The sequence below is a fragment of the Colletes latitarsis genome, chromosome 14 (genome assembly GCF_051014445.1).
Source record: "Colletes latitarsis isolate SP2378_abdomen chromosome 14, iyColLati1, whole genome shotgun sequence".
Taxonomy (NCBI): domain Eukaryota; kingdom Metazoa; phylum Arthropoda; class Insecta; order Hymenoptera; family Colletidae; genus Colletes; species Colletes latitarsis.
This window is the reverse complement of record NC_135147.1, coordinates 26,380,627-26,402,972: the sequence shown is the minus strand read 5'-3', so window position 1 is coordinate 26,402,972 and position 22,346 is coordinate 26,380,627. Positions and strand designations below refer to the sequence as shown.

Sequence of the window (22,346 nt, the reverse complement as noted above, 5' to 3'; positions counted from 1 at the left end):
TGTACGTTGCCAGAAATATAAGCGGTGGTCAGCAGTGGTCAGCAGCGGTCAGCAGAGGCCAACGGAGGCCAGCAGAGGCATGCAGAGGCAAGTAGAGTCCAGCAGGGGCAAGCAGTAGCAAGTTGTAATCGTTATACGTTGTCGGAAGCATCAGGGGTGGTCAGCTGTGGTCAGTAGAGGCTAGCAGTGGCATGCAGTGGCAAGCAGAGTCCAGCAGGGGCAAGCAGTAGCAAGTTGTAATCGTTATACATTGTCAGAAGTATCAAGAGTGGTCAGTAGCGGTCAGCAGAGTCCAGCGGAGGCAGGCAGAAGTCAGTAGTAATCGTTATACGTTGTCAGAAATATAAGCGGTGGTCAGCAGAGGCCAGCAGAGGCTGGGAGAGGCTAACAGTAGCCAGTCGTAATCGTTATACGTTGTCAGAAGTAATAGGAGTGGTCAGTAGCGGTCAGTAGAGTCCAGCGGAGGCTGGCAGACGTCAGTAGTAATCGTTATATTGTCAGAAATTCCAGGAATGGTCAGCAGCGGTCAGCAGAGTCCAGCGGAGACCTGTTGACGAGAGGTCGGATGTTAGTTGTTCAAGAGCGAAAAGGGAAGTGTGAGCCTTTCTCTCTCGACCCCCACGAGACAGTCCGAAATTACTTCGGGCAACTTCGGAGAATCGAGAAAGAGGGCATGCGTCAGTTTACCTTTGTCGACTTTCCGAAATTCCATGAGCTCACGTACGCATGATCTGGCATGTCGGTGCCTTTCTGGCATCTTTGCCTCGACTGTGGCCTGTCGTCTGTGATTTCACGTAACTGTTTCGAATTACCCATTTTATTAGTAATAACTCTCTAGGTGATTAACATCTAGAGACAACTAGAGACAGATGACAAAGGTCGTTTTCGAAGAGCAATGTTACTAGAGGCAATGAAAAAAAAATTATGAAAAATTTTGATTACGAAAATACACGTTTAAGGCCCCCTAATCATATTTTACCTACTGAAAAAAAAAGAAATTCTTGTTACTATTCCTATGTATGAATTTTCAATTATATTTAAAGTCTAGAAATTTCAGTTTGTCCAACTTTGAACCAATAGAATACGTCATTGTACGTTGGGCAAAAGACAGTTCGATATTTTTCGATATATTGCAGGAGGATGTTATTATATAATCTTATTCAGTGACTGTCGGCTGTAGAAGTCGTTGGATTTTCTGTAGTAACTAATAATCCTTATTTTTACAAAAGAAAAAGGTATAATTTCATATATCGGTTTCACTTTGTTATTGTGTGGAATCCTTTTGTCATATGTCTCGTTGGTTAACCCAATTATCTAATACAAATTTGAAGAAAGGTAACAAACATAATATAGAAATGTGTACCATTCATTAGTATATTCATTCAAGTATAATAAAATTTAATATTATGGGAGAGATACTTGTTACGTGTAAATATTTTGTGTCTAGAAATTTTATATATATTGTACCTTTGTTCAATGTATCGTAATTAAATAATGTATAGGGACAAAGAAGTAATCGGTACAAGGGAAAAGTTTTACTCATTTATGAGGAATATGTCGTAAAATTTCGAAGTGTGCAACAAATTTCAAATCATGATTTGTATGACGTAAAAGTAGGTGTAAAAACTAATTTATGGTATTACATGGTATAATAGTTATTTTAAAACCCTAAAAACTTTGCACCATTTTCTGTATGCATATAAGTAATACTTTTGATTAAATTTCTGTAAGATATTTTTAAAGATTTGTTGTGTGTTGCATTGTAATTACATATTTGAAAAGAAGATATCTTTAGTAACAAAATTGATTGTCAAATTATTTTCAGCCATGTCTTCGGAAAATCCAGGAAGACCTATGAAATTTCCATACACACTAAGTGCAAAGATAGCTCAATTTCCATACAAATATTATTTCACCCATAAAAGTAGTTGGGTGTTCAAATTTTGGCTTATATCCGTTGTACTGACTGCTCCTCTTTTTTATAAAATACAAAAGCTCAGTAAGTTCAACAACTTCTTATCATTTTAGACTATCTTACTTCTTACAAACATAATTAATATTTTCCTTGTGTTTCAGGCTACAGTCCAGAGAATGTTAAAAAATGGGATGAAATACATCGTAAAGAATTTTTAGGAGAAGTTGGTCATCATTAAGTTACATTGGAAAATAATTTAGTATAGCATGTAAGAATACATCTATGATAAAAATATATGTAATTCTTGCAAATTAAAATGTCTTCATCTGTAATTATTTTTCCGAACATTATGTTACGAACAAATTTAATTAAAAGTCTATTTTAAAAGTTTATTACCAAATTAATTGTATAAAACGTACATGATTACAAAGAACTGTTCCTACAACTGCTGTACAATATAGTGAATAATTATAATTTGTACCGTAGATTTTGTGTAGGGCCAGCCTAAGATTTTTTTTAATTTTGTTAAGCTAGGCTGATTTTTATGAAGAAATATAAGTACTAGTAATATGTTGACAATTCAGCAAAACTTAAAATAAACATGATTAAATAAAATCTTTAATTTCCATTAGATCGTGCGATTATATAGTAATGTATTTGTACCTTGATCAAATTTATTTTCTTCGTATAAATACAAGTGTGTAGTGACTGTACTTGTATGTTAATTTAAATATCGAATGAATATTTCTTAAATTCACAATGAAGAAAATTTGTCCGTGTTTGTTACGCGCGTACTCATTTTTAAACTGTCAGTCATATTATCACGTTATCGCATTTCGCATGGTTTATACATATTTCGAAAGGCAGATAATGAGTAAATGTGGAGTTTGCATAAGTGAAAGCTTTGAAGGCCTTTGAAATATTTGTATAGTGAAAAAATACTTAAAATGAAATCGTACATGTAGTGCTAAAATAATAAATAATTATAATGTAAAAATATTTGTTTGATAACAAATTGTTTTCTTTAATAATAACGCTAACTCAAAAAACTACCTCTTGTACTGGCTCAAGCGAACGAAATTAATTTCATTGCTTACGCACTTGCTGTTTACTTGTTTGTAAAACGCTCTATATTAAGGACTCTTAAAAATATGTGAGAGCAATTACATCATGCATAAAATTCTACGAATAATACTGTGCATGTTTTTTTTTTTTTATTTCAGCAAGTCTAAGAAAACATTAATCAAGACTTTCGATAGGTGTTAAAGTGACATTCCGAATGTACGTTATACTTGCAGCATTTTATCGAGTGACTCTATGGATTAGTTTAGTAAATTATATATAGCATTGTCTAGTTCCTAACAAATGAAGTTTTTCCGTAATAGAATTTACACAACACCTTTTGTAGAAGTATGAATTTATACACTGTTTAACGTCAGTGTAGTAATCCATATGCATTTTCAAGGTACACTCAATTTACATGTCGGGAATAAAAATTAATATGCAATATGTATAACGTGTTGAGGCATGTATTTCGTTTCTATCTTGTCTTTTGAATATCTTCTCTGTCCTCATCTTCGTTATCAATAAGACCGTTTTCCTCAAATTTTGTTTTTTTTGCATCCGGCGGTTGTAGTAATTCCTCGTCATAACTCAACCGTAATTCTTTACATCGTTTTTCAAAGTACTTGAATAACCTCATACCTGCTCTGTACACGTAACTATTTTTAAAATAACATAGTTTAACTCTTGAAATTAATATTATATCAAGCGTTCAGAAGCCAAAGATTTTGATCATATTTAAATTATTAAAGCAATTGTTCCTATTGTAACAATTTCATTTATTATTCAAATTTTAGAACATTTAAAAGGGCGTAAAAATTCTGTATCACTACTGCATAATAAAATTCACATATCTATTCATATATTGAACTTTACTATTGAATGGAGGTAATATTAAATGTTTGTTTATGTAAACTATCACAATACGAACATAACACCTTAATCAATATTGTCAATTAATCTCATGATCTCTGGCGTCCGAACCCATATATTAAAATATTTATACGCGTTACACTTACTTGTACACTGAACTATGTTCTTCGTTATAAGCCTGACAATTATTAAATACTAACTGACAATCACCGAAGAAGTCCTCCAGTGTTTCATAGTCTCCATTGTTAAGTTTATACTTGATTGTTCCAAAATCCATAGGATTGGAAATAATATCATGATAATCTGGAACTTCATCCCTTGTCACAGGTGATAGAAACGGCCACGAATCCCTGTGATGCCTGATATCCGCAAGTAATTCCGGCAGTCTCGACATACTCCCTTTAATCGGTTCCTTATCTTGTTCTATTTCAGCAGCTCTTTTAGTCGCTCTCCTCGTTTGTCTTGGTTCCGCATCTTCTGAATTGCTACTGTCTATGTATTAAAATTTGTACGTGCATGTAATATTGATTTTAAATATATTTATCTAATAACATATGTAAAGCATTGCTAAAACGTTTATATAAAACAACAAGGTAAGATACATTCGTAACAAATATTCGACGTAAAAATTTTTAAATAATAAGGCAGAAATATAGAAAACACTGGAAAATTAATTTCATAAATGTTTTTTCTTTAATAACGAAACACGGGACCTACTACAGACACATGCAATGAAACCTTATTTATCTGGCGAGAAAGCTGAATTTAATTTTGCTAACAGTTAACGCACAATTATATCAAGCAAGACATTATTGTTATTACATTTTCATCTGAAATTGTTATTTTATTTCCAATAAAATGTGTGTGTTGTATATAAAATAGAATAAGAATTACAATACAGACCGTCCCAGTCTGTAGATTCTGTAGTGAGGAGGCTCTTGGCAAAGCCATGGATGCGAGAGCGTGCTGCTGCAGCGCACAGTCTCTCCTTGTCCCTTTCCCTTTCACGCCCCCTCACTAACAACACAATCAAAGCTAAGAAACCGCTTTTATTATATTAATATTTAATATAGAAATTCTGTTCATTATAATATTAATGTGTTAATAAAATACTTTAATATTTTCGAGATTTATTACTGTGTTTTCTGCTGCCGCTGTATTTGTAAATATTTATAGTATAATTTTAATGCCTTACCATATTTTGTACCGGATCTCTTATCTTTTTTATCTTTGCAGTCTGTACAGGACCACCTTCCGCGAGGAGCTCTTATTATGGGAGGTTCTATACATTCCATGTGATAAAAGTTTGAACATGCGTCGCAACTGATCAATTTCCCACCACTTCTACAGACACTGCACACATTTATTTCACTATTCCTAAAATGTAACAATTATATTACGAAATGTCTTGCTTCGACAAGCAAAAATAACCTAAAATGATGCTTACATATTCCCGTCGCTTTCTTCCTCCAGTTCATTATCCTCTTGGTCCTCTTCTTCTTCGCTTTCAAGAATACGCTTGGCCCGGTTGTGTCGAGTTTCTTTGGTCAATATTACTTCTTCCTCCAATTCTTCAAATTTCTTTCGTTTTTTAATTTTCTCTTTCGACTTAATCGGTGGCTTACACGTTTTACAATACCAATCTCCTTCCGGTACAGTCTATGAAAAAACGTGTAATTGTTATTTAGTAAATAATAACAGGAATTATGTATTTAATCGATAGAAAACAATTACAGTAAGTTTTGGTTTTAAACAATATAAATGGTGGCCTTTGTTGCATCCATCACAGAGTAGCATTTTCTCGGCATCTCGACGCCGTCTACAGATACGACACTGAGCATTGAGCGCACTTTTATTCCATGCGATACTATTTTCTAAAGTACTTAAATGCAAAAATAACTGAGACCAACTGATAGATGCCATAAGTGATTGTTCCCATCTCTCTCTAGTTTCATCGCCAGACCATTTTTTATCCTTCTCATCGTGACCTAATGGTCTTCGAAAGTACTTCTGATCTATGGCATGCGATAATTGTAAAATAGCGCAAGCCATTTGTTTAATAGATGCTTGCTGGTCAGGATCTACGGGTGCTTCATTTTCTTGCGACGGACCTAAGTATTTTCCTGAATCTTTATAAGTCTTCATGTTAATACTCCCAATTTCTGAATCCGGAGTACCTGGCCTACTATGTTTAGCTTCGTTCTTAACTTTGTCCAATGGTAAATTAGAAGCAATATCTACTTCAACTTCATTTGTACCGAACACTAATTTATCACACTGTTTATCATAGCGTCCGTTATCGATTGCACCTCTCCATGCTTCACGACTAACGACTTTTAAACCTCCTAAACAAGCTACTTTTATTTTATCTTCAAAATCTAGGATATAATCCCTTAGAGTTAGTTCTAAAACGTTGTTGACAGGAAATTCAGAAGAATAATTTAGGTTTGCATTTTCATATTTATTTTTTTTTGTAGTTTTACTAGTCTGCTCTTTAATAGGTCCTGAAAACTGCATCCAAGATTCACTTACACTATTTACTCAACCACTATACTTGTAAAAAAGTTTTAAATACATTGAAACATACTTACAATTTCAGGATTAAGTTTATGCCTAGGACATTCTTCAATTACGGATACTAAACTCGTCATCTCTTGTATAATATTATTTCTGAGTTCTCCCTCTCTAATACCTCGTTTGCTCAAACCATTTATTAAAGCTTCTATGTCTTCCTGATTTCCACAAAAACTCCATTTCGGTTCTGATCTTTTACAATGCACTGGGCATTCTCTATCTCCTGTACAAGCCATTAAATTTTTCTTAACATCAGAGTGATCTTTCTTAAATTCTTTTCGTGGCAAATCTTTCCTCGGTGATTTCAATCCATTTTTATCGGCAAATGTCACCTTCTTAGGTAACTTCTTTGCTTTTTTAAAACTATTTTCTTTATCACTGAATTCATCTTCGAATTTATTTCTTAAATATGCATACATAAACTCGCTATCTTGGAATTCTGGTCGATAAGGTGTACCTTCTGGAAGGCAAGTACCTGGCCACCATTCATCGTTCTCTACGAATATTCCTATGTACAAACAATACATACATCATAATTTATAAATTTGTTTTCCTGAGTCCACATAATATAAAAAATATAAACATACCTGGTATTGATAAAAAACGCCAGTACCTACGATGAGCTCTATCAGAACCTAAATAAAGCATCATTTTATCATCTTTGGATGCCTGTTGAAGTTCTTTTATTTTATTTTCATATTCCTCTTTTCGTTTTTCTTCTTCGCAGCTGCCACGCGTAATTTTCTTTGGTATTTTGCTTTCCTTATCTTTTTCGCGATCTCTCATTTTCTCTTTTTCTTCTTTCTCTTTTCTTTGTTCGGCTAGTATGTAAAACCTCAACTCTTTTTTAGCCTGATGAACTTTTTCATGTTTCTCTTCAATCACGTCCCGTATCGAAGCAAAAGTAAGCAACTGATTTATCAGACACGTAACAACTTTTAATTTTTCATCTATATCAAACTCGTGAACATTACGATGTCCTAACAATCTTAAAATATATGCCTCGTTTATCCTCATCAGAAGTGCAGGATCATCGTGATTCGTATATCCACCTAAAGAAAACGAAATAAAGTACGGCAATCAGTGATGTTTTAATTTATGAAATATTTCTGAATGCTTACCCCTTTGAGAATATCTCCATTTGGAGGCAGCTTCGCCTATTCGTCCTCCAGAACTTAACAAATGTTGTCTTAAAATCTCACTAACCGTTAAATGATCCATCGGTAGTTCAGATAATTTACAGCCTTGATACATTTGGCTCCAAGTAGAAGCTATTGTCGCAAGTTTAACAGCTTTTGTCATTGATGATGCTCCCTCGTACATACTAATATCATTTATTAAATCAGATGCTTTAATTTCATCTTCTTCATCTGCTTGATGTATGAAGATATTCGACAGTATTAACTGCAAGAGATCGCTCCAAGGTCCAGATGTTTCTTTCATTAACAGTGCCTTTTCCAACAAGTCTAAAGTAAAACCATTTGGAAAATATGCACTGACTTCTAATTCCTCATTAAAAAATTCTAGAAATTCTAAAATCATAACACTGTCGCCAAATTTTTCATTAGGTATGCTACTCTTAACCGGAACAGGTTGTGGAATAGAGGAAAGGTCTTCGCATTCAAGATCCTCCCTCGGTTTATTCCATTGTCTAACATAAGCAGCTAAAGCAGCCGACTTCTGTTTTTCTTCTTTTTTACGTTCGTTTTTTAGGACTCTTTCTTCTTTTCGTTTTGCTTTTTCTTCGAGTGCTTTTGCTTTAAGGTCTTCTTTAAACTTTCCATTCACTCTGTTAATAAACATTATAACATTAATATACTATTAAAAACCATCATCTTTAATGTAACATGCATTATTTACCTTGGTTTTCGAAATTTCTTTATGTCCACCCCAGTTTGATTTACCTTTTTTAGAGGATTAGGTTTTTCCAGTGCTTTTTGTTTTGATATATCTGACGTAAGAAATTTTTCTATTGTCTCTTGCTTATGTTTAACAAGTTTTCTAGAGCGTGATGTAAAATCTGGAGGAAAACCAGCAAATATAGTATCAAAACGCACTTTACTAATTCCATATTTTTGTAAAACACTATCCTAGAGAGACATAAGAAATTCTTTGTTAATATATTTTATATATTTCTAAAAATTATTTTCATTGAAACAATTACTGACTTTAACAATCCATATACCGCTTTCATTTTGTTCGCATAATTGACGCAAAAATATTTTATTACGTTCTCTGCTATAATGTTGTTTTCTTCTTCTCACTTGTGCTGCTTCTACTATCATAAGTTGACTAACATCAGAATCTCCACAGTCTAATTGTTCTACTTCATAACGAAACAATTTTGCTGGTGGATGATATTGTTGTTCTTGCGGATTTCTAAAACATATAAGCATGTAAGAAAATTATATCACTGCAATGTACTATCACTGCATAAATTTGTAAATCAAATATATTTATACCTATTTTCTTTAGCATATGATTTAATTTGTTGATCCGTGGGTGCAATAACTTGAAGAACATGACAATCGCACCAAGAATCCTCTGTAAAACTTGCTTCTACCATTTCTCCAATAAAATATCGATCTCTTGCAAATTGATATACATCTTCTATCATTTCATTGAAAGATGATCTGTTTGTTTTACTAGCAAGATACAATATAGGAATACGTAACTATAACATAAAGTATAAAATAATTAATATACAAGATAACGATATGTAACAATTTTAAATATTGTACCTCCATGGGAAATTCCTTCAGGCTCTTTTTTGCATTTTCTTCGCATTGTAAAGCCTCTTCGTATGTCATATTAGTTCTGCCAGTAATACTGCATGACCATATCAATGAATTACATAAAATAATTCTTTCACAAAACTCACTGCAATCATAGAATATATGAAAAGTTTATAAGCACGATAACATTAAAATGATAAAATACAGTTGTTATTAATAAGTGGACAATTTATATACCGAAATAAAAATAAGAATAAATTTTGAAAAAATACAAGTTTTAACCAACAAACTTTCTTTGGTAAACTAAAATTGTTTGGTAGCATGACACATAATCATCCAAGCAATTCTGCACTTAAATAACGATAATACATATAAACGATACGTGCATTTTGTAGACTATAACTTACAACTTATTCTATTCATCAGATTTCATGCAGAGTTAAAAAAAAGTGAAAACACACTGGTCAACATAACTTGTGTATTTACAAAAAATGAAAGCAATTGACCGAGACCAAATCGAAAGAAAATGAAACATTTGCATCCAATAAATCGCATTAACGAAACCGCAAAACGTGTTTTGAAGTAGTCTTGACTGTCATGGTCTTACTTATAGTCCTTGAAGATTTCATTGGTAACCTCGCAATGGAAAACTTCATCGTCGTCTTTGAAGTCTGAAGAGACGTGAAGTCGCTGGAAAGGCTGTTTACGAAGTAGCGGCATATCAAGGTTTACGTGTCCTTCGATACTCAGACGCGATTTTCGTCCACAAATCTAACAACTTGGGAAATCAATTCTGCGTCGAAGACAGTACTACGCTCTTTCCGGAACACCGCGGGCACATGCGATACACGCCAATTCGTAAGCGTAAACTTAAAACTTTAACAGGCACCGTGAAATCTTACGTTATGATCGTCGTAGATTACTTCTTTCGAAATTTTGTTTATTCATGTGTCTCATTTGCAAAGCTTTGATGTTCTTTGCCAAAACATTTCGACTCTCATGACAATGCACGATTCAACAGTCTCGTGGAAGCGCGCATTCACATCTGGCACTTTCAGAACCGGAAAGTAATAGAAAGGATAACGCTACCAACTTATTGAAATCGTGATTTGAAACGCGGGAAACAGAGACAATTGTATGATAAATTTTGTTATACCGATGTATTAAGAATATTTTACCCATTAAATGTTTCTTCCTTCTTTATTCTTATATCTTTTTGCGATATTCTCAATACGACATGATACTCTCAAGGTATAAGTCTAAAATAAATGCAAAGTACTTTTGTAAAGTTGGTAACCAGTATCCGGTCGAGATTTACATTATGTTGTTACATTTGGCGGGAACGACATTCACGCTTCCTTGAACGAAACTAATCTTATTTTTAAGAAAATTATGTTCCGATCTTTATATATCTAAAATATGATGAAACGATTCAGTTTATTAAAATAATGGCAAATTATTATATACGTTCTAAAAATTTTTTTGATACTCAGACGTTCTTCAGAAATTTCTTATTCTTAGAACCATCTATTATCTACATATTAATAACTATACACAGTACGAAAATATTATACGTGAAACAAGTATACAAACGTAAGCAATGAATAATACACAATCGAATATAATATGTAAAAATGGATAAATCATTATTTAAAAATATATTTTATTAAAAAACATTATTCTAACCATTCTGATATATATTGACATTTTGTGGGTGTAACATCACCAACTTCACAGCAATTTTTTCTCACCTGCATTAAAATATTTTTGTATCATTAAATACTTAATAAATTAATTGAATTTGCATTTAAATTAATAAACAGTTTATAACATCTTACAGGACAAACACCACAAGCAGATTTAATTAATCCAGGTGAATTTAATAAAGGCTCTACAGCTCTATATAAATTACTTCCATCTCCTGAAAGAGTACGTTCTACTTTCCCATCATAAACTAAAGTGTCTAATATCATTTCCAAATCTTCAACTGATAATTTTACCTGTAAATAATCATTCATTTTTGACAATCATATGTAAAATTTGAAAAAAAACTATAGTATTATTTGAACCTTGCTTATTCCTAGATCAGAAATAAACTTCCACACTTCTTTGGATGAAGCAAAAGTAACATTTCTAGCTGCAATTGGTCCACCCTTACAAGAATTCATTTGTTCGCGTTTTTTTTCCAAGAATCTGTAACACTGTTGATTAAGAACATCAACAAATTCTGCTTCGAAATCTTGATCTTGATACCATGCACCACCAGTTACTGAAGTGTCTGGTTCTAAATTATACAGCATATAAACTTTTTTTTTACTTGCTGCCACAGACTTGACAGCTTTAATGAACTTTTTAGTTTCTAAGCTTTTTAAAATCTTATTTAATTGTGTTGGCATTAGATTGGATTTAAATCTTATGTCACGAATCCATATTCCTTTATTCCCAGCTTCTTCGATAATTGTATATACAATTTTTTCTTCGTTATCTGCACCTTTAGCTATTTTTGCTTTTGAAGGATCTTTTAAGCGATACAAAAGGGAACCACCTTGTTTGAATAAATCAAAGTGTCCCTGAGTCAATAGTTTATTTATAATTTGAGCTCTTTGAGCAGGCTGCAAATCCGGCATCTCAACCATTAAATCTTTATCAGATATACCTTTAGGTCTAACCTGTGCTAATGCAATAATTCTGAAATTTTAAGTAATGTATGTAAATATTGGTTATGTTTTATTTTTCATTACATAATATTTTATTTGACTCAGTATATATAAGTAATAATAAATGTAACTAATATACATAATGTACTTCAATGCCTTTCAATAAAAGGAAGGATTTACTTTTGTTCAAGCGTATCAAGTATATTAGAGTTTGCAGAATTTCCATCCTGTTCTTTTGAAGTACCGGCTTCTGTTTCCATCGAACTTTTTAAATGTCAAAATTTGTGCTATACATACATACGTATTCATTAATTCATATTATTTTAAAGGCATTGAAACATGACCTAGCGTGACATGTGGCTCGTGCGGTAAGATATGTCGGCTTTCCCCACCACTCCGTTAAACACTAAGGAAGTTCGTCGTTACTAATGTCGACGTCGATGCACTCAATTATGCCAGATCTGGCCACACTGCTTATACTCCTGAAAAAAAATTATTTTGATAACCTATTATAAAGTTCAATAACATCATCTAATATTTTAGCCACGTAATAATTGAAAGCTTATCATATTATATTACAGTGTTAAACGCTTAATTATCTAAAAGCTGGTAGTTCTTGCACATTTCCAATACTTACAAATAATAGTAAGTAGTTTAAAAAAACATTACGCACTATGTAAATGTAGAAAAATTTTGAAATAATATGGATGAATTCTCAAATACATCACAAATAGAAGAATCCTTGAACATTGCTGCTAAAGATTGGAATCGAATGACAAGTGCTGCTGAAAAGGTATTGCATATATAACGAAGAAACATGCAATTTAAATAATACGTATACATAAATTTAAATACTTTATTATTTTTTTAAGGGTGGTTACAGAGAAGGAATAGATAATGGATCAGAATCTGTGTTTCAAGAAGGTTTTGACAAAGGTTACGAAGAAGCTTTCAAAACTGCTTTCATTTTAGGAAAATTTAAGAGTTTATTAAATGCTGTGCCACATAATATGAAGCATCCACAAAATATAAGCGAAATTCTTGATAAAACTAGAAGAGGTGCATGTCACATATGTGCAATGGAATTTCAAAATAAAAATGATGATACACAAAAACAGTTTTCAGATATTATTAATGATCAAAGAGCACATTCCATAAAAGTAATTGAAACACTGTATGGGTATTTTCAACCATACATAAAAGACCTAAATATCAATGAATCAAATATATTAGAAATACCAAATCAGGTTTCACAGCTATTCGAAGATAATTAATTCTGTAATCAAAATATAAATGTTTTGTATGTTTTTATTAGCATGTATAGCATTTTATGCTTGAATCAGAAGTAAAGAATATTTATTGCAGTATTCTTATAAATATAATCCTTCGGGTGAACCTTCCTTTTTCCGATAGAGAACACTTTCTTTAGATTTCTTGAAATCATCACTGGTAACTTTCATACGACGTTCACGTAATGCCATTAAACCAGCTTCAGTACATATAGCCTATGAATAAAAAGTATTCTCTAGTATCTAATAGAAATTTCTTTCCATTAAGATATTATTTAAATAAAATCTTACTTTTATATCTGCACCTGAAAGATCGTCTTTAGCCATAATCAATTCTGCCAGATTTACATCAGGTGCTAATGTCATTCTGCTAGTATGAATACTGAGAATTCTTCTTTTTGTTTTTTCATCAGGTAATGGAAATTCTATCTTTCTATCTATGCGACCTGGTCTGATTAATGCTGGATCTAGAGTTTCAATTCTATTTGTAGCCATAACAACTTTAACATCTCCTCGACTGTCGAAACCTAAACAAATAGAAGTAATCATTGAATAAAATTAATAATAAAATTTTGAAAATATTTGATAATGAATCTACAATTGCTATTCATACCATCGAGTTGATTTAGGAGTTCTAGCATAGTTCTTTGAATTTCACGTTCTCCGCCGCTGTTACTGTCGTATCGTTTTGTGCCTACAGCGTCTATTTCATCTATAAACACAATCGAAGGGGCATGTTCTTCTGCAACTCTAAATAACTCTCTTACAAGTTTTGGTCCATCGCCTAAATATTTCTGTATGAGTTCAGATCCAACAACTCTTAGAAAAGTTGCAGAAGTCTGATTTGCTACAGCTTTGGCTAATAATGTTTTTCCAGTTCCTGGTGGACCATAAAGTATAACTCCCTTGGGTGGTTTAATACCCATCTCTTCATAGTATTCTGGATGAGTTAAAGGTAATTCAACAGACTCCTTGATTTCTTGAATTTGCGTGTCAAGACCTAATCAATGATAAATATAAAACTTGTTCTTTTAAGAAATTACACAAATGTTTTGTATAACCATGTAAAGAAGAACAACTTGTGTGTAGGAGTATACATACCACCAATATCAGCATAAGTTTCTTGCGGAGCCTTCTCCAGTTTCATTACTGTAACCATAGGATCTGTCTCATCACCCAAAACCCCAACAACTGCATGAACCTTATGATTCAATAACACAGAACATCCAGGTTCCAATTGATCCTTATCCACAAATGATAAAATTGACACATAATGCTCAGAGCCTACAGATGTAGAAACTATAGCATGATTATCATCAATGATTTCTTCTAATGTTCCAACAGACATTGGTGTTCCTCGTAAATCATCAACTTTAGACCTTTCTTCTTCATTTTTCTCTTCTTGTGGCTTTAGCCGTTCTTGGTTTCTAATAAATTCTTCCTCCATTAATAAGTAATCTTTTATACGTTCTAATTTTAAAAGTTTCAATCTGCAACGTGTATGTGGTGTAACTTGTGGCAATTTTAAAGCAGCATCAGGTCCCTTTATACGTCGCTTCTTTTTGCCCACCCTCGTTGGAATAGGTGGTTCATACTTCTTTCTCTTGTCCTTATCATCCTTTTTATCACCTCCCGAACCTCCGCTACCAGACTGATTTTGACCCTATTATGATAATTATAATAAACAAAGGTTAACATTAACAGTTTGAATACGATACAAAATAATTGAAATTAGAAACAAAGTTAACCTAGAATGTCAAGTGAAAAGAAAATATCTAATAAAGAATATTAAATTTATATTATATAAAATTCTCATAAGCATTATTGTATAAACTATCTGTCATAGTACAAGTTGATTATTTTATACATAATAGAAAAGTTTTAAAAGATTACCATTTCACGTTCAGTACTCGACCATTAAATGAAACGGCATAGTCATTCCTGCGCAGTGTGGTCAGATTTGGCATAAGTGAGTGCATCGATGGCGACACTAGTAACGAGGAACTTCCTTAGCGTCATGTTCCTCGTTACTAGTGTCACCGTCAACGTATTCAATTATGTCTAATCTGATTACACTGATGTGCACGAAAGTCTGAACGAAAGCAAAAGATAAGAGGATTCTGTCGTACGAAATATTAATTAGAAACTGTCTGTGTAATTACAATGAGTTCTGTAGAGGTTGTACATTTTTTTCATAAATTTAAAATAGTTCAAATTGCTCGATAAACGATTCGTAGTTGAAAATATTTTCAACTTGACAGACAATATGTTATCATATTGTTGACATTTAAGAATTTACAGTTTTCGTATTACATTAAGTTTTTAATATTGATAATTTATCTAACTTTCATCTATAATACTTTATCAGGGAAACAATTTTGGAGATACAGAGACTGAATTGTTCAATGCAAGTATATTGGAGAGATTATCCTTATCACAGGTTGAAGGTTTATTAATTAGACCTTTACAATCTGGCGATTATGATAGAGGTAAAGCAATTGCAGAAAGAAATTGCTGCTGATAATATACTTTGTTCATTAATTGTACTATAAATGTTTAATAGATTTCCTTCAACTATTAACTCAATTAACTGAAGTTGGAAATATTAGTAAAGAACAATTTCTAAGTAAGTCCCTTTAAATTTAATTATTTTCAAAGTAAAATATGAATTATAGGATAATGAAAATATATCTGACATTATTTACAAATGTATAGGACGTTTTTATACAATGAAATGTACTAGTAGTTATTACATCATTGTAATAGAAGATGTAAGCACTGGAAAAATAATAGCAAGTGCAACATTGGTTGTAGAACAGAAATTTATTCACAACTGTGCCCTTGTATGTTTGCTTTCTTTAACCAGTTTCTTATTAAATACATATCTAAAATAATTAATATGAGAAATCCATTACAGAGGGGACGTTTGGAAGATGTGGTTGTAAATAATAAATACCGTGGGAAGCAATTAGGAAAACTAGTAGTAAAAATTATATTACAACTAGCACATTATTTACAGTGTTACAAATTATCATTAGACTGTAAAGATTCCCTTATAACATTTTATGAAAGTTTAGGATTTAAACGTGAACCTAGCAATGCTAATTACCTTAATATGAGATTCCACAATGAAAATACTACAGAACAATCTCATTTATGACATTAAAAAAATGTTTCGAAATTTGTATAAAAAAAGATTTGTTGTTTAAAATATGACTTTTTAAATTTGTATACTCGATATAAAGAAAAATAAATAATAAAACTTTGATCATTTTTAAACATGCAAGAGTTTATAATCTTAAATTTTGTTGAAACTTTTATAATTAAAATATATTATACAGTAAATATTTATATACTTTTTTAAAGTATGTGTATTTTCTCAACCAAGTATTACAAATGAAACAATATACTATGGATTATATAAGTTGTCAAAATAATATATAATTATATTTTACTGTATACAATAATATTTTCTAAGAATGTATAATGTAATAAACAATGTTGAACAAACAATTTAAAATTAATTTTTATTCAATATCAGATCTGCAATTAATAAAAAAAATACTTGTTTTGCATCAATCACATTTTAATCCATCATTGAAATTTCTTCTCAAGTACATAAATGGAATTCTTGAATTATGACATCTAAATTACAATTTTTTAGCAGCAGTACTGCTTCGTAATTTTACCACTCTTTTCGCTTCCATTTGTCTTTGTCTTGCTAATTTGCGTTCTTCTCGTTTCCTTTTGGCTTCTTCCAATTTATTATTTCCACTAAGTACACCAGTAGTTTCAATATTTCCTTATAACGAAGAATAAATATTAGGTAATTAAATATTATTATACCATACGAATTTTGTTTTAACAATATAAATGTACCTGATTGCTCTAGTGGTTGAAAATCATCTAGAGGCTGAAATTCTGAATCTTCCCAACCTACCTCGGATGATTCATTTTTATCTTCTACACTTTGTGCAGCTTCTTCTTCCTAAAAGTAATATTTATGCTTTGTTTCTTTTTAAAATGGAACAAAAATGATGTAGTGTTAATTAATACAAACCGGTTCTTCCTCTAAACTTGTCCACTGATCATTATCCTTAGCAGAATGTGGAGATGGTGAGACATTGCTTGTCCCGAGTACCGAGGTGGTAGAAGGTTGTTGTTCCATATCACCCCAATTATCAGCATCCCAACAATCCCAATCACAATCTGAATTTGTATTTGTAGCATTCTGTAGGTCATGTTCATGATCGTGATCTAATGACGTCATACTCGTAGCGCTACTTGTTGTAGCAGTTGTACTAGCGCTACTTTGGGAACTACTAGCTTGTTCTGTAATTCAATTAGGTATTAATAGTAAAAGCATCTAAACATCGAACAGAGTTTTAAAATGCATATAAATACCCAGAGAGGCAGGTTTATTTAGTAAAATTCTTGATCCGCCATGAGGATTTGAAGATTTAGGCGTATCTGATTGACTACGATAAAATTTCGCAGTAACTGCCGTTACAGCCCAACCCGCCCATGTTGCTGCTGCATTACTGAGACTTGGTGTCGCTGTATTTACGTCTGCCTCTGAAATAAAATTGTTTAAATTTAATTATATGTCAATAATTCTTAAGAAGCAATATTTTATATTTAACAACTTCGAATTGTATATAAATACCCATAGATTCACGCAGCCCGGGATCTTCCGATACTCTTTCAAGTTTCGATAAAAATCCTCGAATAGTTCGAAACGCGTTATCTCTTACCCCTTTGTCTGTATCTGTAGTAAGTGGGCACAAAGCTGGTAAAATACGATGTGCAACTTCCTGCAGCAGAAAGTATTGCTGCGTTGCAGCTAATGCTAAGATACTCGCCGTTCTAGCTGGTGGAAATATATCCCGTGTACCTCGAATAAATGCTCCAATTAATACCTACAATTACACGTTATTTAGAATTTAATTTATTACATGTTATTTCATAAACTGTACATTAAATTCAAAATACTTTTTGTCTTATTTGGGGATGAAGATGTTGAGCAATTTTTCCTAAACAAACTGTAGTATTAGTACGTATACCGCCGTGTTCATCTTTTGACTGAAGTTTAGCAAAATACCTTAATGTTTCCACATTAAGATTATTATAATCTAATTTTGGTGCTAAATGTACAACAGATTTTATCGTTTGTTCTCTAATTGCAGGATTTGTGTCTAGAAAACCTCTAGCTACCTGTGTGGAATAATAATAAAGAAAATTCAAACTTTGCTTTTTCAATTCAATAAAAGAAAGTAATAATTGTAATGACCTGTGGAAAGATAGCTTCATTAACCGTAGCAGGCTGTAAATGATCAACAAATCGATCTAATTGCTGTAGTAATCTTAATCTTGTTGCTCTATCATTCGACACAAATAACTTCACCACGCATGGTACGACTCTTCGTTGATATTCACCGTCGGGTAATTGGCGTCCAAGTTGTAAGAGAGGAGGTAACACTGCACTTCCAGCATCGCCAAACTCGAAAGCAGCCAATAACTGTGGCAAAATTTTGTATCTGCCAACACCCTCTGGAAATGATTCTAACTGACCAGCCAGTTGCGAGAAAAATCGACCTTTTTCTCCTCTTTCTTTCATTTGAATTTCTTCTAAGAATAAAAGTGCGTCTACGAGTTCGTTTTTAAAAAATCCCCCGTTACTACGGCAACGTGCTATCACATCAGCAGGATTCGGTCTTCCATCTGCACTCCCATTAGTCAATTCTTTATACACCACTTGCAATTGTTTGGGGATCTAAAAAAGAAAAAGGAACTTAAAGTTATAGTTCAATTTAGGTGTAATATCAATCTTAACAGTGATGGAAAACATACTTTGTCGATAGTTTTAAGTTGCATACTTGAACTTAGTGGACCATTATATGTCTCCCAGATCAGGCACCCAAGTCCCCACATGTCAACCGAGCTGTTTTTTATTTATTCATCAGTTTCATAGCGTTAACAATAAACCTAAATGTTTACATATAGAAAAGCTGATATGGTAATGTAACTTTGCAAATAAGATAACTATCTTTTATTATTTACCAAGCAAGAAAATTTACTTTGATTACTTTGTCAATGCTTTATACGTTAAATAAATTATAGCTATGAACAAAAATATATAAATTATTTTTCAGTTGAAATTACATTTTCAATAACATATAATCTAAGAAAATGGCATACATTTTACATATAAAATAATAATTATACATAAGCAGACACGTGCAATTCTTTTTTTGTTGTCAGAAATCTTATTTACCATTTAGTAGCTGGCTTAACATTTTCCTTGGCATCTGGAGGATGATATGCTTGAAATGTTGATGGTATTATGTTATAAACAGCATCTACCGCCGTCATATATTCAACTCCACCAAGTTTCCACTCTCCACTTTCCTCATTTACAAATACTGCCCATAAATTGACATTGTTATGTCTTAAATTACCATCATTATTTAAGAAGTTTAATGCTCTCTGTTAAAATGTATTTTATATAATATGTATATTACATGAAATGCAATATTATTTTCCCTGCTTTAATACATACTGTAATTTGGAATATTCCCCAAGAAAAATATAACTCTTTTTTAGACTCTTTGTTAGTGCCAGATTTCTTTGTCAATCGATTGTGTAAAGGCTCTACTCGTTCTGTTGCTAAATAAATCATTTTATCAGTCTGAAATTATGAGAGATATTCAAAATTTTTACCCAAATCTATTACCGATCAAACTGTATGCGATATATCATAATTATACCTCAAGACTATCAAGATATGCGAGTATACTGGGATGCCTAAGCGTCTTTAATCTTTTCACTGCAGAGCGAACTGTGTCTAAAAGATGTTCATTGCCATTTTTAAATTCAAAGACAAACACAGAAACATCTTCACCTCCTGTAGAGCCCTGCATAAAAGTATCACAGGTAACAGAAATAAAATTTTGCATAGCTAGAAGAATTCGATTGCATACGCGTAGCCGGGAAATATCATTTAAGATTTTACCGCGTCAGGTTATACCTTTTTTTTGGCCTTGTGCAATGTCCAGACACTTTTGTCGTCCAAACCAGAAACTGGTTCACCAATTTCATATGGAAAATCTTTGGTAGGGTCTCTTGAAAAAAAGGACCACATTTTTGCACTTTAACTACTTATCGCAGAATAAATAAAGTTCATTCTTCGACTAATACCACATCGTGATGTCATTGACAGTTACGCATCACAACCTATCTTCAACCGCGCTACTATGTCGCGTCAATTACGTGTTTGCGTTGAACTTCTATCGGTTGTGCATAAATCGGTGTGAAATTTTAGCAAACGCGCTAATCAAGTTGTTTTATTATATTTCCAAATCGGAAAATTATTTTTATTGATTTATTTAAAGACTTTCGCCGTCAAGCATTCGTCGTTGCATTAATGATCACTTTTAAGTATGAATGAAGTTGGTCCATCTTTAGTGACAACTTACGTTTTTAAAAGTGGTAAAGAATACATTGTAAAGATAAAAGTCACTGCTTTTAAGGAATACCAGCGAAATTTGGAGGTGACTGTTACTGACAAATATACTGGCGAGAATTGGCAGTCCTCCTACGACGCTGCATGTTCGTTCTTTAACTTTTTTATTCGCCGTAATTAATGCATATTATTTTAGGGTTATATTAATTTTTGTTATTTAACTTTTATCTTTCTATGTACATTTATATCGAGCTGTTAACGATACGTTTTATGAACTTTTCAAGATGTTGAAAACTTAACTCACAAAACTGGAAACTACAAGCATTTTGATGTATTCGTGGCTATGCTGCAATCTGGATTGTTAAAAGTATAATTTATATCTCGAATCTTTAAATAAAGTAAACGAAATTTAAAAAGAAGTTAATTACAGACAAGTGAATCTATTAGTTTGGACCTTCTCACATTTGAAGATTTAGAATTGTTACGTGCACGTAGACTTGAACGTAATTCGTGTTCGAGCTTCGGTAACGCAACAAACAATCGTAGATACCTTATATTAACGTATACAGTAGAATTTGATAGGTAAGTATAATGCAACAGATTTTGTGAAATCATAGCATAAGAAATCTGTTATAAATAAAGGCATTTTTTGTATTATTTGTAAATAATATCTCTTTATCACACACATATATGTAATCAAAATAAATACCTGTAAAAATAAAATTTCTCTGAAAAAAATTAAATGCTAATAATATAACAACCTCCTTAAGAATCCATTATCCATTACCGCTGGAATATTGTGGTTTACCTGACCCAGTGATATTACAATGTACCATTAGAAGATTACAAGCTGAAATTGAAAAATTACAATCGACGGGAGTGAATAAAAATTTACAAAGACGCATCGAGCAACTTACAACCACAAATCAAAGACTTGTTCAAGAGAATCAGAAACTTACAAATGGAGGTACAAATATACAAATGTATAACTTCTTATGCATAAATTTTTCAAGTAATTTTTACATTTAGGAAAAAATTTAAAAGTTTTACTGGGGTCGATTAAATCACTAGAAAACAATGTTGCTAAAGAACGAGCATTTTTTCGAACGCAAATTCAAAAACTTAAAGCTGAAAATGCAGCTTTGTTGTTAAAACTTCAAAAATGTACTGAATCTGCTGGTAGAAAACCTGGAGATGGTAGTCCAGCGTTAAAACGTTATAACCGTTCCTCTTCTACAAGATCGAATTATTCAAATGGTAGACAAAGCAGAAGTCGATCTTCTTCTGTTTCTAGTCACGTTAAAACTTCTAAATCTAGTTTATCACCAGGTATACGTAAATATTAGAATATACATATATTGCAAACAAAATTCTACCATAAAAATTTTTCCATGAAATTATTTGTACACTTTAGCTATTATCTTGTTCAAATCAATATTGATTTGTCATATCAATACTTATAGGCAGTTCAATGGAATCACTTAGAATTCGTAGATCTCCTTGTCGAAATATAAAAAAGTATAACAAAACAAAGGATTCAAGTTAGTATTGTAAATAGTAAAGAATATAGCATTTTTATGTACAAAACCAAAAATGTTTGTTGTAGAACTTGACCTTGAAAATTTGGAATCAAGAATTCACACATTGCAGAAAATGTTAAAAGAAGGAATGAATTTGAATTAGAAGATGAATAAATCGGAAGTTTGTTTTATAAACACGCATTAGCAAATATATATTAAAACAATTACTGTTATTATTAATATCACCATTATTATTATA

At 32.1% G+C, this 22,346-nt stretch overlaps 8 protein-coding genes across 15 annotated transcripts; 4 read left to right on the top strand and 4 right to left on the bottom strand.

Annotated features, from left to right (window-relative positions):
• The first annotated feature begins 1,076 nt into the window (after window positions 1–1,076).
• Roh (reduction of Rh1) lies at window positions 1,077–2,232 on the top strand. 2 transcript variants are annotated; one of them, XM_076781925.1, is made up of 3 exons: window positions 1,077–1,235; window positions 1,826–1,999; window positions 2,077–2,232. In XM_076781925.1, exons 2-3 carry the CDS (start codon window positions 1,828–1,830, stop codon window positions 2,151–2,153), a joined length of 249 nt encoding a protein of 82 aa, XP_076638040.1. In that variant the 5' UTR covers window positions 1,077–1,235; window positions 1,826–1,827; the 3' UTR covers window positions 2,154–2,232. The 2 variants fall into 2 exon arrangements, with proteins under 2 accessions (XP_076638040.1, XP_076638039.1); XM_076781924.1 differs by having other exon boundaries at window positions 1,138–1,335.
• Window positions 2,233–2,364: 132 nt separating this feature from the next.
• On the bottom strand, window positions 2,365–10,219 carry Acf (ATP-dependent chromatin assembly factor large subunit). Of its 4 annotated transcripts, none has more exons than XM_076781898.1 (14): window positions 9,767–10,218; window positions 9,166–9,304; window positions 8,887–9,098; window positions 8,593–8,803; window positions 8,285–8,514; window positions 7,546–8,213; window positions 7,012–7,476; window positions 6,442–6,932; window positions 5,585–6,361; window positions 5,298–5,509; window positions 5,046–5,227; window positions 4,754–4,867; window positions 3,997–4,342; window positions 2,365–3,636 (listed from the first exon to the last, which is right to left on the bottom strand). In XM_076781898.1, exons 1-14 carry the CDS (start codon window positions 9,877–9,879, stop codon window positions 3,456–3,458), a joined length of 4,341 nt encoding a protein of 1,446 aa, XP_076638013.1. In that variant the 5' UTR covers window positions 9,880–10,218; the 3' UTR covers window positions 2,365–3,455. The 4 variants fall into 4 exon arrangements, with proteins under 4 accessions (XP_076638013.1, XP_076638014.1, XP_076638015.1 ...); XM_076781899.1 differs by having other exon boundaries at window positions 2,365–3,624; XM_076781901.1 differs by having other exon boundaries at window positions 3,457–3,619; window positions 9,767–10,219.
• A 232-nt stretch (window positions 10,220–10,451) lies between these two features.
• Polr3f (RNA polymerase III subunit F) lies at window positions 10,452–12,224 on the bottom strand. Of its 3 annotated transcripts, XM_076781916.1 has the most exons (5): window positions 11,997–12,134; window positions 11,229–11,847; window positions 10,998–11,159; window positions 10,846–10,910; window positions 10,452–10,571 (listed from the first exon to the last, which is right to left on the bottom strand). In XM_076781916.1, coding segments are annotated over exons 1-5 (927 nt in total). In that variant the 5' UTR covers window positions 12,077–12,134; the 3' UTR covers window positions 10,452–10,570. The 3 variants fall into 3 exon arrangements, with proteins under 3 accessions (XP_076638031.1, XP_076638030.1, XP_076638032.1); XM_076781915.1 differs by lacking the exon at window positions 10,452–10,571 and having other exon boundaries at window positions 10,805–10,910; window positions 11,997–12,224; XM_076781917.1 differs by lacking the exon at window positions 10,452–10,571 and having other exon boundaries at window positions 10,805–10,910; window positions 11,265–11,847.
• Window positions 12,225–12,330: 106 nt separating this feature from the next.
• On the top strand, window positions 12,331–13,183 carry LOC143350099 (uncharacterized). Its single transcript, XM_076781922.1, has 2 exons — window positions 12,331–12,609; window positions 12,689–13,183. Exons 1-2 carry the CDS (start codon window positions 12,520–12,522, stop codon window positions 13,088–13,090), a joined length of 492 nt encoding a protein of 163 aa, XP_076638037.1. The 5' UTR covers window positions 12,331–12,519; the 3' UTR covers window positions 13,091–13,183.
• On the bottom strand, window positions 13,107–15,114 carry Rpt2 (26S proteasome regulatory subunit Rpt2). The gene is made up of 5 exons (XM_076781914.1): window positions 14,999–15,114; window positions 14,207–14,768; window positions 13,719–14,105; window positions 13,397–13,632; window positions 13,107–13,321 (listed from the first exon to the last, which is right to left on the bottom strand). Exons 1-5 carry the CDS (start codon window positions 14,999–15,001, stop codon window positions 13,187–13,189), a joined length of 1,323 nt encoding a protein of 440 aa, XP_076638029.1. The 5' UTR covers window positions 15,002–15,114; the 3' UTR covers window positions 13,107–13,186.
• A 1-nt stretch (window position 15,115) lies between these two features.
• On the top strand, window positions 15,116–16,382 carry Gnpnat (glucosamine 6-phosphate N-acetyltransferase). 2 transcript variants are annotated; one of them, XM_076781921.1, is made up of 5 exons: window positions 15,116–15,283; window positions 15,474–15,594; window positions 15,669–15,731; window positions 15,872–15,948; window positions 16,023–16,382. In XM_076781921.1, the coding sequence occupies exons 1-5, from the start codon at window positions 15,269–15,271 to the stop codon at window positions 16,263–16,265; spliced, it is 519 nt and encodes a 172-aa protein (XP_076638036.1). In that variant the 5' UTR covers window positions 15,116–15,268; the 3' UTR covers window positions 16,266–16,382. The 2 variants fall into 2 exon arrangements, with proteins under 2 accessions (XP_076638036.1, XP_076638034.1); XM_076781919.1 differs by having other exon boundaries at window positions 15,821–15,948.
• Window positions 16,383–16,431: 49 nt separating this feature from the next.
• Window positions 16,432–20,519, bottom strand: Yata (N-terminal kinase-like protein yata). Its single transcript, XM_076781910.1, has 12 exons — window positions 20,133–20,519; window positions 19,873–20,019; window positions 19,665–19,793; window positions 19,380–19,591; window positions 18,956–19,046; window positions 18,396–18,878; window positions 18,098–18,319; window positions 17,772–18,024; window positions 17,510–17,680; window positions 17,166–17,437; window positions 16,985–17,093; window positions 16,432–16,907 (listed from the first exon to the last, which is right to left on the bottom strand). The coding sequence occupies exons 1-12, from the start codon at window positions 20,244–20,246 to the stop codon at window positions 16,756–16,758; spliced, it is 2,355 nt and encodes a 784-aa protein (XP_076638025.1). The 5' UTR covers window positions 20,247–20,519; the 3' UTR covers window positions 16,432–16,755.
• A 9-nt stretch (window positions 20,520–20,528) lies between these two features.
• Window positions 20,529–22,286, top strand: LOC143350102 (centrosomal protein CCDC61). Its single transcript, XM_076781926.1, has 7 exons — window positions 20,529–20,713; window positions 20,852–20,934; window positions 20,998–21,149; window positions 21,338–21,534; window positions 21,597–21,896; window positions 22,031–22,108; window positions 22,174–22,286. Exons 1-7 carry the CDS (start codon window positions 20,545–20,547, stop codon window positions 22,248–22,250), a joined length of 1,056 nt encoding a protein of 351 aa, XP_076638041.1. The 5' UTR covers window positions 20,529–20,544; the 3' UTR covers window positions 22,251–22,286.
• Window positions 22,287–22,346: the final 60 nt, after the last annotated feature.

Bases quoted from the DNA above. Each gene is read 5' to 3' on its own strand.
- Roh (XM_076781924.1), top strand. From the start codon at position 1,290: ATGTCTCGTTGGTTAACCCAATTATCTAATACAAATTTGAAGAAAG. The intron at 1,336-1,825 runs GTAACAAACATA...AATTATTTTCAG, and splicing joins TAATACAAATTTGAAGAAAG to CCATGTCTTCGGAAAATCCA. The intron at 2,000-2,076 runs GTAAGTTCAACA...CTTGTGTTTCAG, and splicing joins TTATAAAATACAAAAGCTCA to GCTACAGTCCAGAGAATGTT.
- Acf (XM_076781898.1), bottom strand. From the start codon at position 9,879: ATGCCGCTACTTCGTAAACAGCCTTTCCAGCGACTTCACGTCTCTTCA. The intron at 7,477-7,545 runs GTAAGCATTCAG...CGTTTTCTTTAG, and splicing joins ATGGAGATATTCTCAAAGGG to GTGGATATACGAATCACGAT. The intron at 6,362-6,441 runs GTAAGTATGTTT...TCTTGGATGCAG, and splicing joins ATAAACTTAATCCTGAAATT to TTTTCAGGACCTATTAAAGA.
- Polr3f (XM_076781915.1), bottom strand. From the start codon at position 12,076: ATGGAAACAGAAGCCGGTACTTCAAAAGAACAGGATGGAAATTCTGCA. The intron at 11,848-11,996 runs GTAAATCCTTCC...TTAAAATTTCAG, and splicing joins CTTGATACGCTTGAACAAAA to AATTATTGCATTAGCACAGG. The intron at 11,160-11,228 runs GTTCAAATAATA...GATTATTTACAG, and splicing joins CTGATCTAGGAATAAGCAAG to GTAAAATTATCAGTTGAAGA.
- LOC143350099 (XM_076781922.1), top strand. From the start codon at position 12,520: ATGGATGAATTCTCAAATACATCACAAATAGAAGAATCCTTGAACATT. The intron at 12,610-12,688 runs GTATTGCATATA...TATTTTTTTAAG, and splicing joins TGACAAGTGCTGCTGAAAAG to GGTGGTTACAGAGAAGGAAT.
- Rpt2 (XM_076781914.1), bottom strand. The intron at 14,106-14,206 runs GTATGTATACTC...ATCATTGATTAG, and splicing joins AACTTATGCTGATATTGGTG to GTCTTGACACGCAAATTCAA. The intron at 13,633-13,718 runs GTATGAATAGCA...CTATTTGTTTAG, and splicing joins ACTCCTAAATCAACTCGATG to GTTTCGACAGTCGAGGAGAT.
- Gnpnat (XM_076781919.1), top strand. The intron at 15,732-15,820 runs GTAAGTCCCTTT...ACAAATGTATAG, and splicing joins TAGTAAAGAACAATTTCTAA to GACGTTTTTATACAATGAAA. The intron at 15,949-16,022 runs GTATGTTTGCTT...AATCCATTACAG, and splicing joins TTATTCACAACTGTGCCCTT to AGGGGACGTTTGGAAGATGT.
- Yata (XM_076781910.1), bottom strand. From the start codon at position 20,246: ATGTGGTCCTTTTTTTCAAGAGACCCTACCAAAGATTTTCCATATGAA. The intron at 19,592-19,664 runs GTATGTATTAAA...ACATTTTAACAG, and splicing joins GGGGAATATTCCAAATTACA to AGAGCATTAAACTTCTTAAA. The intron at 17,438-17,509 runs GTATTTATATGC...ATTGAATTACAG, and splicing joins AAATAAACCTGCCTCTCTGG to AACAAGCTAGTAGTTCCCAA.
- LOC143350102 (XM_076781926.1), top strand. From the start codon at position 20,545: ATGAATGAAGTTGGTCCATCTTTAGTGACAACTTACGTTTTTAAAAGT. The intron at 21,535-21,596 runs GTACAAATATAC...TTTTACATTTAG, and splicing joins TCAGAAACTTACAAATGGAG to GAAAAAATTTAAAAGTTTTA. The intron at 21,897-22,030 runs GTATACGTAAAT...CAATACTTATAG, and splicing joins TAAATCTAGTTTATCACCAG to GCAGTTCAATGGAATCACTT.